Here is a 12,626-nt window from a genome sequence, read left to right on the forward strand (position 1 = left end):
GTGCTCTCTTTTATCATTAGAAGTTCAAGCCTGAAGAGCTGAAACCCTATTGTTTTTGTCTTGTTTTGTTATTATTATTATTATTATTATTATCATTATTACTCAGAAATGTTTTTGCAAAGTTCCGGGACATGGTACATCGTAGAGACATGAAATTGTTACTAGTGATTGGTAGTTGTGTGCAAATGGTGCCCAAGAAATATAATGCCAATAGGCCAGATGGAAGCTCTATAATTAAGGTGGAAGAAATTTTGATTTCAAAGACCACCATCCTCGCATCGTATGTCAGACTGACATAAATTCGACACACTTTTTCAGGTGTATAAGGTCTACTAAAGCCTCAACAACACTCAACATCCACCTGACTAGATTGTCCGCATTATTGAATTTTTTTAAAAACACAATTTTGACATCTACTCCTACAGCGTGGGTCAGGTTTGTACCAAATTTTCTGTGGATCATCATAAGATGAAACTTGAAGTTATCAGCAACTTTTTGATATGTCATTGCATTTTGATGATACTGACCAATGAACTTTAGAGGAGGCGTGGCTCAACACATTCATGGATTTTACTCCTTAACCATTGAGCCAATCATCACGTGAATTGTGACAAAGTTTGCTGTGCTATAACCTGTAGTCAATTAGAAGTCCATGACTCTGATTTTTTAAGAAAATTAAAAATTAATTAACATCTATATCTCCAATGTCTTCATCGTAATGCAATCACTATTGATGGAGATATTTTTTGGATACTAGATGTCACATGTTTCAAATGGTGTTCAGATCGCCTCAACAGTTAGCTCACAGTGATATTCATTATCTTTCTGAAATTATTTCAGTATGCACATTTTATATTTCATCTCATTTTCAACCAAATGTCATTAAAATATTTGACAATATACCTACCCAAAATTGGGGAGTACGGCAAAATGCCGCCTACCTACTTTTGTTTATAGAATGCGCCTTTTTCGGGGCAATGGAGGACGTGAGCAAGGAACAAAATGTGTGGCTCAGCGTGGGACATAAACAGTGATGTGGGAGGGAAGCTGCGGCTGGTCAGTCCTTTGGCTATTCTCTTGTAAGTCGGCCCGTTCTTCACCGCTCCTGTCATCTTATGGTTAATGGCCTCTTGGTTTGTGAGGGCAAGGAGGGCGCGTGATTCCTTGTCTCCTCAGATGCTCATCTATACAGTGTCTGTCAGGTTTGCGTTTCCCTCTTGCTACTAGCTGCTCGCTTATTCCTGCTATCAGCTGTTTCCTGTTTATCCACCACCAGTGGGTCGCACATGCGGCGTCATCAACAGCTCCTCCCACAAGTCATCAACAGCCCTTCCTGTTGCAGAAGGCCACCTCGGTCTTTTTAAACTAAAAGGGTTCCGCCAATATGACTACCCCACTTGGTGGAAAATTGGGCACCTCAGATCATCTCGCCAATCCGGCTCTGTGTGTCTAAACGCTTGCAGCTTGCCAGCAAAATGGCACAACATCTGCGGAAAATCTGGCAGTGTAAAAGGGGCCATTCTCGGGACCCATCGGCTGTATTCCACATCTGACTTCTGGCAGACGGCGATACAGCCTCTGGGGGCAGACCCCCGATTTTTTGGCATTCCGGTTTGATTTTGGTGGAGGAGGCGAATTTCCGTTTCCGACTTCCGTTTATATATAAGTAAATATGCTGAACCATTGGATTCAGAGTTTGCAGTGATAGTAATTATGTTCCACATCGTTAGTTCACCACACGGACCGTTTAACCTGGCAACATCTGCAGCCGGCTCAAATGTGATTGGTCAATATCACGCGGACTACAAACAGCCTACAACCGGAAACCAGGGCTCTTCCGCTCTTCTTCCGGAGGCAAGATCTCTGGGGTTTGCCTGCAGACTCTACATTCACTGAATGCAGAGTCTGTATATAGAGACTAAAAAGGGGCTAATGTCTTAAGAGGTACCAGGAACATATCCTGAAATTTTCATTCAAAGTGACCACTAGGAGGCACCCCAAATGCAAAAATTGGGCTTGGGATAATACAAATAATACTAGAAATCAGAAATTGATTGCCCGATCATTACAAAAGTTGCAGGCTATATTAAATAATAATGATGAACCACATTAACATTACAGTTATTTTGAAATGTGTCAAAAGGGGGACACCACAAGTTCCAAACAGATGCAATGATCTTTCTCAAAATTTGGCCATAAATCATTGAGGGTTTGTTTAAACATTAACAAACTCGGTGGACCTCAGCAAGTGACCAATGGGAGACAACAGAGTTTCCAAAGAAGAGCTTGGCACAGTAGAGGTTTGGACATAAATAAATGAGCATCTGTCTGATCAATCAATCAATCAATCAATCAATCAAAATGTATTTATAGAGCACATTTAAAAACAACAGCAGTTGACCAAAGTCAACTTTGGCTGGTTTTACAGTCAGACTAAGACACAACAAGAAATAAAACACTACATCAAAGACCATGTGTTACAGAGGATTGTCATAAAACCTGTTTATCTTTAACACAGGTGTCCTAAACTGTCAAAGGTCTTGATCTTATTCAGCTTTCAGCTTCCATGCTGGCTTGAACTCCAGTATTGCCGCTTGCAATGTGTAATGGTGATGACGTGAATTTCCCACTTGTGGGATAATAAAGTTTTCCTTGACCTTGACCTTGACCTTGAGCTATATTTCATATAATTCATTGCTCCTATCTGTCTTTTTGCACTATTAAATCTTGTATATTGTACATTTTTAAAAGTGTTTTGGGTTATGTGTTTGTATGTAACGTTGCTGTGTTTAACCAAGTATCCATTTCTCAGAACATTTGATAATTATTTATATACAATGTATATTAGGGGTGACCCCGAATAGTCTTGGATTCGATGATTCGATTCGGAGAAGTCTGATTCGAATGCCAGTCTTGCCATCGAATCGTCACAAAATGTGGTTATTAAACAAGACCGTACCATTCTGACTATATGGAGGTGCTCACTCCTGCTGAACATCTTGATTTGACATAGAATGTATTTGTTTTCTAGTTATTCATGATATATAGCCTATTTTGATACAAACATCAGCCCAATTTCTGTTACTAAAAAATTGAAAATGATGTGTGCTTTTAATCAGTAGCCTAGGCATAATCACTACTACACATGAATAAATCACCCAGTTGCTCGATCCAAATAAGATGAGGCGAGTCAGTGCGCTGCAGGACCATCAGAGCAGCATGGAGGCCTACGGTGATTTAAAGTTAAAGTTAAAGTCCCACTGATTGTCACACACCTGAGTGTGTGATATTTGCTCTCCACATCTGACCCATCCCCTGAGGGAGCGGTGAGCAGCAGCGGTGCCGCGCTCGGGAATCATGTGGTGATGATTTACGGTGGCGGAGCACATAAACAAACACTTTGAAGGAGGTATGTGCTCTCAAATCAAACTTTCTGAGGGATTATTCGTTTACCTAAAGTGTCTTGAAACAAATTTCACCGCTGATTGTTTTCTTGATAGACTGAACTTGTATGAACCAGAGTTGATTAATGAAGTAACCTGAAGTCAGAAAGAAGGAAAACTGTTTTACTTTTACTTTTATTATTATTATCTTATTATGCCAACTGAAGAATTAAATTTGTTCATTTGGGTGTTTTAGCTCTTTTTTTTCTGGAGCGGAAACTGCAGAAATGAGCTCATTAATCAATGAGGGGGAAAACAACATGATTCGAAGATTAGTCGGCTAAAGGAAAAATCTGTCAAATCAGATTCGACTATGAAAATTCTTGGTCGGGGACACCCCTAATATATATAATGAATTACTTAACCCCATGGGCCTGAACGACGCATAGTGCGTCCAAATTCACACCTGTTCTTCTCTATTGGTTTTCTCCACGACCGTGCGTCATAGCGAGAAGCCACGCATATCACGTGAAACAGCAGGACAGTAGCTTTCCGACAAGACCAAGTACTTGTCGGTAGTTCAATGTTTTCACAGCGAAAAAAAATGATAAAGTTACACTAAAATTATGTATAACAGAGCTTTCTCTGCACACACATTACTCTTGGATGGATTACTTGCGAATGCAGGGTCGCACAGAAATGCCACGCATATTACATTAAAGTGCAGAGCTTTCCAGTGGTACCACACATATCATTGTGCTGTCATCCCATCATGCTATAAATCCAAATTAACTGTCTACAAAATAAAAACCTGACGAATTTCTTTACAATCCATTATACAGATCTTGTTATCAGTCACTTCATATAGTGAGGAATATCGTATCTTACCACGTCTCAGGCTTGTGTGTGTTTCTCCCTGTCTATCGACATTTGTAGTCCGTCTTTCAAGATGCAAGCATATCCATATTGACCAGCGTACTTCACCTTTGCGCACCCAGACAACTGTAGCCTAATTATGCATGCATGACAGGGCCGTAGTCACCATATACATTGAGGGGACATGTGGGGACATACTGGGGCAAGTTGGATCACTCAGTTCTTTTCATTGAGTACACATTAAATAAAGCAAGAGAGTTCAGAGGCAATGTGGCCAAATTATTTATTTGCCAGTGCACATCACAGTGAAGGCTGTTACAGAATTGTCATACTCCCAGAAAGTAGCAACACTGCCATTCTTATCCAGCTCTAATGCAATGTGACTAAATTATTTATTCTTAACCTTACAGGTCAAAGTTTAAGACAACAGCAGTGACAAAGTCGTTGAAAGAAACAACACCGTTATCGCCATCCAGTTGAGGGAGGTGGCGGCTAATGTCTGCGTCTGAGGGCTAAAGAAAAAGAAAACAGAGGCAGTTGTAAGTAGATTGCAAAACATTAAACACATGTCAGAGAGGCATTCACAACTCTGTTGCAGTACTATCTTTTCTACTCACTGAGTTAGGAAACTCTTTGCTGAGCAGCGCACACAGCTCTGATTTGTTCAAAGTGTTTTTGCTTGAGTCCTTTTCAGCGTAGTCATCGAAGGTAGCCTTGAAGAGTTTCATTGCCTTTGTGATATCTGACGTGGTGCCTGGAGTGAGAAAATAGTGATGACTGTGTATTCCAGAGTTTATTTATTCATTTATGTACATTTTACATGGCTATGGTAATGTAGTAATGTGGTTATGCTTCACGCGACATTTAAACAAACCGGTTGGACTCTACTGTACTCCTCATTGGTCTTCTAAATAAATAAACAAATGTTTTCTTTTTTTCTTTTTCTTTCTATTTTGCTCTTCAGTTGCCCTGTCATCTTTTCTCCATTTCTCAGGGGTAAATATGACATTCTACAGACCATTTGTTTTAAAAAAAAAAGACATAATCAAGTATTAGTGATGCAACGGAGAAGTTAAATGGTAGATTGATGTGACAGGAAAGTCTCAATATATACTTTTTACAACAGTGACAAACTCCTGGAAAATAACAACACCATCACCATCACCATTGTTACTGATTTCTGAGAAAAAAACATGGACAAATAATTGATTCTTAACTGGACATCAGGTTGGAGTCTGTGGCGATATCGACAAACTCCTTGAATGTAATATGGCTATCACCATCAGCTTCCAGCTTTTCGAAGTTCTAAACAAAGAAAAACAGTGGGAGTTGTAAGTTAATGTCAGAGCAACATTGACAGCTCTCTGTTGCAACAGAATTACATTGTTTCTACTTACTGCCTCAGGGTACTCTTTGCGGAGCAGGTCAGCTAGTTCTTTCTTGGTCATGGTTTCCCAGACATCTTCTCTTGCAATGTACTTTTCTACAGTTTTTATGAGGAGTTCTATCGCCTCGGTGATCTTCGACATGTTGGCTAGAAAAAGAGAATAGTGATTACTGTGTATTCCAGTGTTTGGTTATTTCTTCTATTAACTTCACACGGCTATGGTAATGCAGTAATGCGGTAGTGTTTTACGGTACACAGAAACACAGGGGTTGGACTGCTTTGGAAAATCCAGTTAAAACCAAGTTGCAACCTCAGAAGCTGAAAAATGAATGAATGAATTTTTTTTCTATATTTTTATTTTCTCTAAATCTTGTTCTTTTGTTTCCTTGTCATCTTTTCTCTGTACCTCAGGGGTAAATTTATTTCCAGTGACCACTGGTTAAAACAAGAGACATGATCAGAGTGACGCAACAGAGAAGCAGATTGGTAGACTGATGTGACAGACATGTCTCTAAAAGTTTCTTCAACAATTCAAGGTGTTGTAATAAATAGTTATGGCTGCATTTAAGTAAAGGATATTTAAAAAAATATTTCCACTCACCGAAATTGTAGGAAATCTTTGAGAGGCCGAGAGTTGAGACGGTGGCAGAGAGAGCTCTGTGAAGGGAGGATGGACACAAACCTTTTTAAATAGTGGTTGACAAACCCTGTTTCAAAGCCCCCACTCCTCTTTCTGTCATTTTTCTTACAAATTGCACAAGTGACAACCCTGGAATGTGCTCTTTCCTGCTTTTCCTGTGACATAAGCCTCTTTTCATACTGGTACTACCAGTCTGGGAAGCAATGTAATGCAGTGATATCCATAACCAGTAAGGACATTTTTTTTTTAACTCAACCTGAGAAAAAACCCCAAAACAAAACAAAAAAACGTCTGTTTTCTTATTTAAAGACAAATAATCACACTCAGTTTTAGAATTTTTTCCTTTATTAGTCAGACTAGCACAGCTGTTTTTTTTTATTTTTGTGGGTGGATCCAGGTCTATCAGAATCTACTGCATGCAGTAACCCTGAGAGGCCATCTTGACAATCACACTGTCTTTAGAACTGGAGAGCACTTATGAAAGCATGCTCTTTGACTAACTGTACCTGATTACAAAATTAGGGTACTCTTTCTTTTTTTTCCTTCGTTGGAAATCGGTGATTCCTGTTATGTTGCAACATTTCTATCCGCATGAATTACTTTGTTGTTTTCTTTCCATGATTTCTTGAAAATGTGTCAAAAATTTATAACAAATCTGGGCGTTGGTAGCATAGTGGATAGTGCTGGCACTGCAGCTGTCATGGGTTCGAGTCCGGCCTGTGACCGTTTGCTGCGTGTCAATCCCAACTCTCCCAACTCTCTCTCTGTCTCCCCATTTCACACACCAACCTGTCCATTAAAGGTAAAAAGCCCACAAAAACAATTTCAAAAAAAAAAAAATATGTATATGTATATATATATATATATATATAACAAATGGATCAAACCATAACAAATGTCTCATTTATCACATAAACAGAGAATTATGCACTTTTTTTTAAACGTTTTTTTTTTTTGGTACATGATTTTAATTTTTGCTGTGTCCCCAGGTATCATGCTGCATTTGTTGTTGACATTTCAGCAGGCATGCTAATTTATGCCTGTTAAATGCACTGTGTCTTTTCAAAATACATGGTCTTTTTTTTACAGGAAATGTACAGTTTCTGCTCTTTCAATGCATACAGTCTTTTTCAAAATGAACTTACATCAGTTCAATCAGGAGAGACTCATTTGTATTCAGAGTAAATGAATATTTATTAACATGTGCACATAAGAATAAAAAAATGTGTAAAGTCTTTTGCAATTAGACCCCATAAAGATGGTATGATTTAAGGAGGGTGATGAATCCATAGTCAAATAGGGAAAAGTCCCCCAAAAGAAGAGTAAGAAGGGAGAGGGACAACCAGCCATTTGACATGAGATGATCCTTACCTTACCAGGAGGCAATAGGCTTCTAATAAAATAAGTTAAGAGAAAATTAAGGGGCAATGCATAGCTAGAGAAACATGCATAAAGCAAAATGAGAAAGACTATACAATGTATATGTGCATAGTTTAGTTTATGACTGAAATAAGCTCTGAATGAGATAGTACAACTCTGATGAGAATGTGTGGTAGGAATATGTCTGGAATGACAGCTTGGGAGCCACTAGCAGTAGATAATGATAGGTGCAAAATAAGCATTGAAAAGAAAAGTGGCAGTAGGGAAACATGTTGAGGTCTAACCACCAAATAATAAAAAAGCCAGGGATGAAGAAAGCTGTGCCAACAGAAATAATGGTAATATACCAGAATGGAAGGCTGAAAAAAGTGCATGGGTCTGTCGACCATTGGTGTCTATATTTTGAACATAATAAAAAGTCAACAAAGACCAACTGAAATAAAAGGTCAGAAGACCAACTTATATAAAATGTTAAAAAAAAAAAAAAAAAGATCCGACAACCAAACATAAATTAAGTCAACAACAGAAATTCAGGGATTCTGATTACCAAACTGAAAATACCGTGACTCTTGAGAGCCAGTGACAACCCTGGAATGTGCTCTTTCCTACTTTTCCTGTGACATAAGCCTCTTTTCATACTGGTACTACCAGTCTGGGAAGCGATGTAATGCAGTGATATCCATAACCAGTAAGGACATTTTTTTTTTAACTCAACCTGAGAAAAAACCCCAAAACAAAACAAAAAAAGTCTGTTTTCTTATTTAAAGACAAATAATCACACTCAGTTTTAGAATTTTTTCCTTTATTAGTCAGACTAGCACAGCTGGGGTTTTTTTTTTTATTTTGTGGGTGGATCCAGGTCTATCAGAATCTACTGCATGCAGTAACCCTGAGAGGCCATCCTGACAATCACACTGTCTTTAGAACTGGAGAGCACTTATGAAAGCATGCTCTTTGACTAACTGTACCTGATTACAAATTTAGGGTACTCTTTTTTTTTCTTTTTTTATACCAGAAAGGAAGGCTGAAAAAAGTGCATGGGTCTGTCGACCATTGGTGTCTATATTTTGAACATAATAAAAGGTCAACAAAGACCAACTGAAATAAAAGGTCAGAAGACCAACTTATATAAAATGTTAAAAAAAAAAAAAAAAAAAGATACGACGACCAAACATAAATTAAGTCAACAACAGAAATTCAGGGATTCTGATTACCAAACTGAAAATACCATGACTGGTGAGAGCCAGTGACAACCCTGGAATGTGCTCTTTCCTGCTTTTCCTGTGACATAAGCCTCTTTTCATACTGGTACTACCAGTCTGGGAAGCGATGTAATGCAGTGATATCCATAACCAGTAAGGACATTTTTTTTTTAACTCAACCTGAGAAAAAACCCCAAAACAAAACAAAAAAAAAGTCTGTTTTCTTATTTAAAGACAAATAATCACACTCAGTTTTAGAATTTTTTCCTTTATTAGTCAGACTAGCACAGCTGTTTTTTTTTTTTTTTTTTTTGTGGGTGGATCCAGGTCTATCAGAATCTACTGCATGCAGTGACCCTGAGAGGCCATCTTGACAATCACACTGTCTTTAGAACTGGAGAGCACTTATGAAAGCATGCTCTTTGACTAACTGTACCTGATTACAAATTTAGGGTACTCTTTTTTTTTCTTTTTTTATACCAGAAAGGAAGGCTGAAAAAAGTACATGGGTCTGTCGACCATTGGTGTCTATATTTTGAATATAATAAAAGCATAAAAACATAAATTAAGTCAACAACAGAAATTCAGGGATTCTGATTACCAAACTGAAAATACCGTGACTGGTGAGAGCCTATATGCAGAACATAATAAAAGATCATCAAGGACCAAACAGAAATAAAAGGTCAAAAGACGAAACAGAAACTCAGATCATAGGACTGATAAAATGGTCAAAGTAAAACATGGTCCGACGACCAAAGAGAAATGAAGTCAGCATTGCAAACAGAAATTAACGGTTGCATGACCAACAAAAAATAAATGTTGCATGCGGTCCTGCAGACCGCCTATGCGCATACAGCATGTGGTCCGGGAGACCATGGGTATTGGTGTATATAGCATGAGGAGCAGACCGTTGCAGAAGGTACCCAGCGCATCGTCGGAGCCTCACTTCCTGCTATTGATGACATCTATAGGAAGTGATGTCTCAGGAGAGCAATATCCATCAGGAAGACTCCTCCCACCCAGCACACAGACTGTTTGCCCTCCTGCCCTCTGGGAGGCGCTACAGGAGCCTCAGGACCAAAACCACCAGGTTCAGGAACAGCTTTTTCCCTACAGCTGTCTCCCTGCTGAACTTCGCCCCTGATGCCCCTCCCCCCTCCACACAAATACACACACACGCATACTCACCAACCCCCTATCCTCTATCCCCTCACACATACACCCACCTCGGACTGAGTTGTACTGTCATCCAGACCCCTATGTCACCTCCAGACTATTAGCCACTACTGTGCATTTATAGCACTTAATTCTGTATATAATGTAATCCACTCTCTTGCACTACTGTACATACTGTTTGAATCCTATATATTTACAATTTGCACACCTTTTTGTATCATATGTTTTTTTAATTACTGCATATGTTATTTAATCACTGCATATATTATTCAATTACTACTATATGTTATTTAATTACTGCTTATGCACTTCTGGTTAGATGCAATCTGCATGTCGTTGCTCCGTACTTGTGACATGTGCAATGACAATAAAGTTGAATCTAATCTAAAAAAAAAACCTAAGCTCTGAATGAGATAGAAAAACATTATATATTTATCTTTAATTTCATTTTATTGTCAATGCTCTAATTTTTTTAATTAAATATTTATACATTTAAAACATTCATTTAATTACTTAATCATATAGAAACTAATTGCTCACTGTTTCTCAGTGAATGTAGGATATAAAATATTAGCAGACATTGCCAGAAGGGAACGATTTCTGAGGAAACAGAAGTAAACATGGATTACATTCTATAAGGCGTTCATTAAACTAAAAGGGTCACCAGAGGAGACCAACGTGCTGATCATCAGAGACATTGAATACCTAGAAAGATATCAGTGACAGAAGAACTACACACCAAAGTAATCATAACTAACAGAATAAGGACAATGGACTCTAGTGCAATCTAGTCAAATTCACAGAGCACTCACTTAAATAACATGCATGAATTAGAGATAGATGTTGACCCTGACAATAATTTCTTTGGCAATAATTTCTTTGACAATCTAAATAATACATGTTGCTACTACAGCGATGAACAATATAAGAGCAATGTTATGTCAGAGCATGATTTGTCAGTTATTCACTTTAATAGTAGAAGCTGATATGCTGATTACCAAAACATAAAAGAATTTAGGCCGTAAGGTGAACACAGTTATCGTTTCATCTTGTTCCGACATCTGGGGACTACACGATCTTTACTTCATAAAAAAGATCGATACATGTTCAGCTAATCAGCGGGAGTTCGTAGCTCATAACCCCGCAAGAGTCCTGTGATCGAGGTCGTAATTCCGCACTTGTTCAATCTGAGCATAATGATCAGTTCTGCCTGAGCATAATGACATTTGGATCGCCGTGTCCACGAAACATGATGAGACAAATAGGCAATAAGGTGAACTAAACAAAATTGTCTTAAAACACATTTGATTCAATACCTGGGCATAACCGACGTATTATTACATAGAGAACATAGCTGTCCAGTACGGAATACAAGAACGGCCATGTATTTTTTTTGTTTTGTTTTTGCGCACTGGTATCTCGTGATAACGACTTATTATTTCGCTATCTCGATATAATAAAGATTGTTTACTCGTGATAACGAATTAATTATCTCGTTATCTCGATATAACAAAGATTGTTTTCCCGTGATAATTTCAAGTCTGATGATTGCGCACTGGTTAATGTGATCGTCTTGATTTCAGCCTACAAGAGCTGCTGTGGTCCTGCTAGATGCCTCCTACTGCTGCTGTTAACATTAGTCACACTTCTGCTGTTATTATACACATATGATTTTTGTCACATACCATATATTTCCAAATAGTCGCCCGGTGGCTATTTGCCATCGGGCGGTTTGACCCTGTTTTGTGTATTAAACGCCCGTAGGATTAAACGCCAGGGCGATTATTTCCTCATTCATTGCCTCAAGGAGGGACAGCGAGCTGCTCTCTCCCTGCCTGCAGGACTGTCCCTCCTGTTTGCAGGGACTGTTTGCGCTTTTACGCACGGGTCGGTGGTGATGTGGCGCACATGACTCATGCTACGGACGGACGGACGGACGGACGGACAGACGGACAGACAGCCACGTATCTAAAACAGGTAATACATATGGCTAGAATAGAATAGAATAGAATAGAATAGAATGCCTTTATTGTCACTATACGCATGTACAACGAGATTAAAAGCAGCTCCAGTACCAGTGCAAGCAGTGTAAAAATATACAAGAATATACAATATAGACAAAGGATAATTAGTGCAAAAGAGGGGGGTAAGGAGGTAGGGTGCACAGTCCTGAGAAAGCTTATGTACAAATTACAGAAAATAAACATGGTGCTATATACAGTGTTGTGTTCACATTATGGAGTGGGATATTGCACATTATAAAGTATTGCACAGAGAGAGTCCAGGGGTTGGGGGGGAGGTAGACGATAAGGTCAGTGCATGTGAGAGTTCAGGGTGGTTATGGCTTTAGGAAAGAAACTGTTTTTGAGTCTGTTAGTTTTTGTCCTGATGCACCTGTAGCGCCTCCCTGAGGGCAACAGGTCAAACAGTTCAAAGCCAGGGTGGGAGCTGTCTTTGGTGATGCTCTTGGCTCTGCTGAGGCAGCGGGAGGTGTAAGTGTCCATCAGGGAGGGGAGAGGGCAGCCGATGATCTTCTGTGCTGCCTTTACTACTCTCTGGAGCCTCTCCCTGTCTGCAGCGGT

At 39.0% G+C, this 12,626-nt stretch overlaps 1 protein-coding gene across 1 annotated transcript; it reads right to left on the reverse strand.

The window, feature by feature from the left end:
* Nucleotides 1-4,543: 4,543 nt before the first annotated feature.
* Nucleotides 4,544-6,277, reverse strand: LOC125887711 (uncharacterized). The gene is made up of 5 exons (XM_049574731.1): nt 6,248-6,277; nt 5,657-5,793; nt 5,477-5,564; nt 4,877-5,013; nt 4,544-4,771 (listed from the first exon to the last, which is right to left on the reverse strand). The coding sequence occupies exons 2-5, from the start codon at nt 5,786-5,788 to the stop codon at nt 4,664-4,666; spliced, it is 465 nt and encodes a 154-aa protein (XP_049430688.1). The 5' UTR covers nt 5,789-5,793; nt 6,248-6,277; the 3' UTR covers nt 4,544-4,663.
* Between the last annotated feature and the right edge of the window lie 6,349 nt (nt 6,278-12,626).

This window comes from Epinephelus fuscoguttatus, linkage group LG4 (assembly GCF_011397635.1).
Source record: "Epinephelus fuscoguttatus linkage group LG4, E.fuscoguttatus.final_Chr_v1".
Lineage (NCBI taxonomy): Eukaryota > Metazoa > Chordata > Actinopteri > Perciformes > Serranidae > Epinephelus > Epinephelus fuscoguttatus.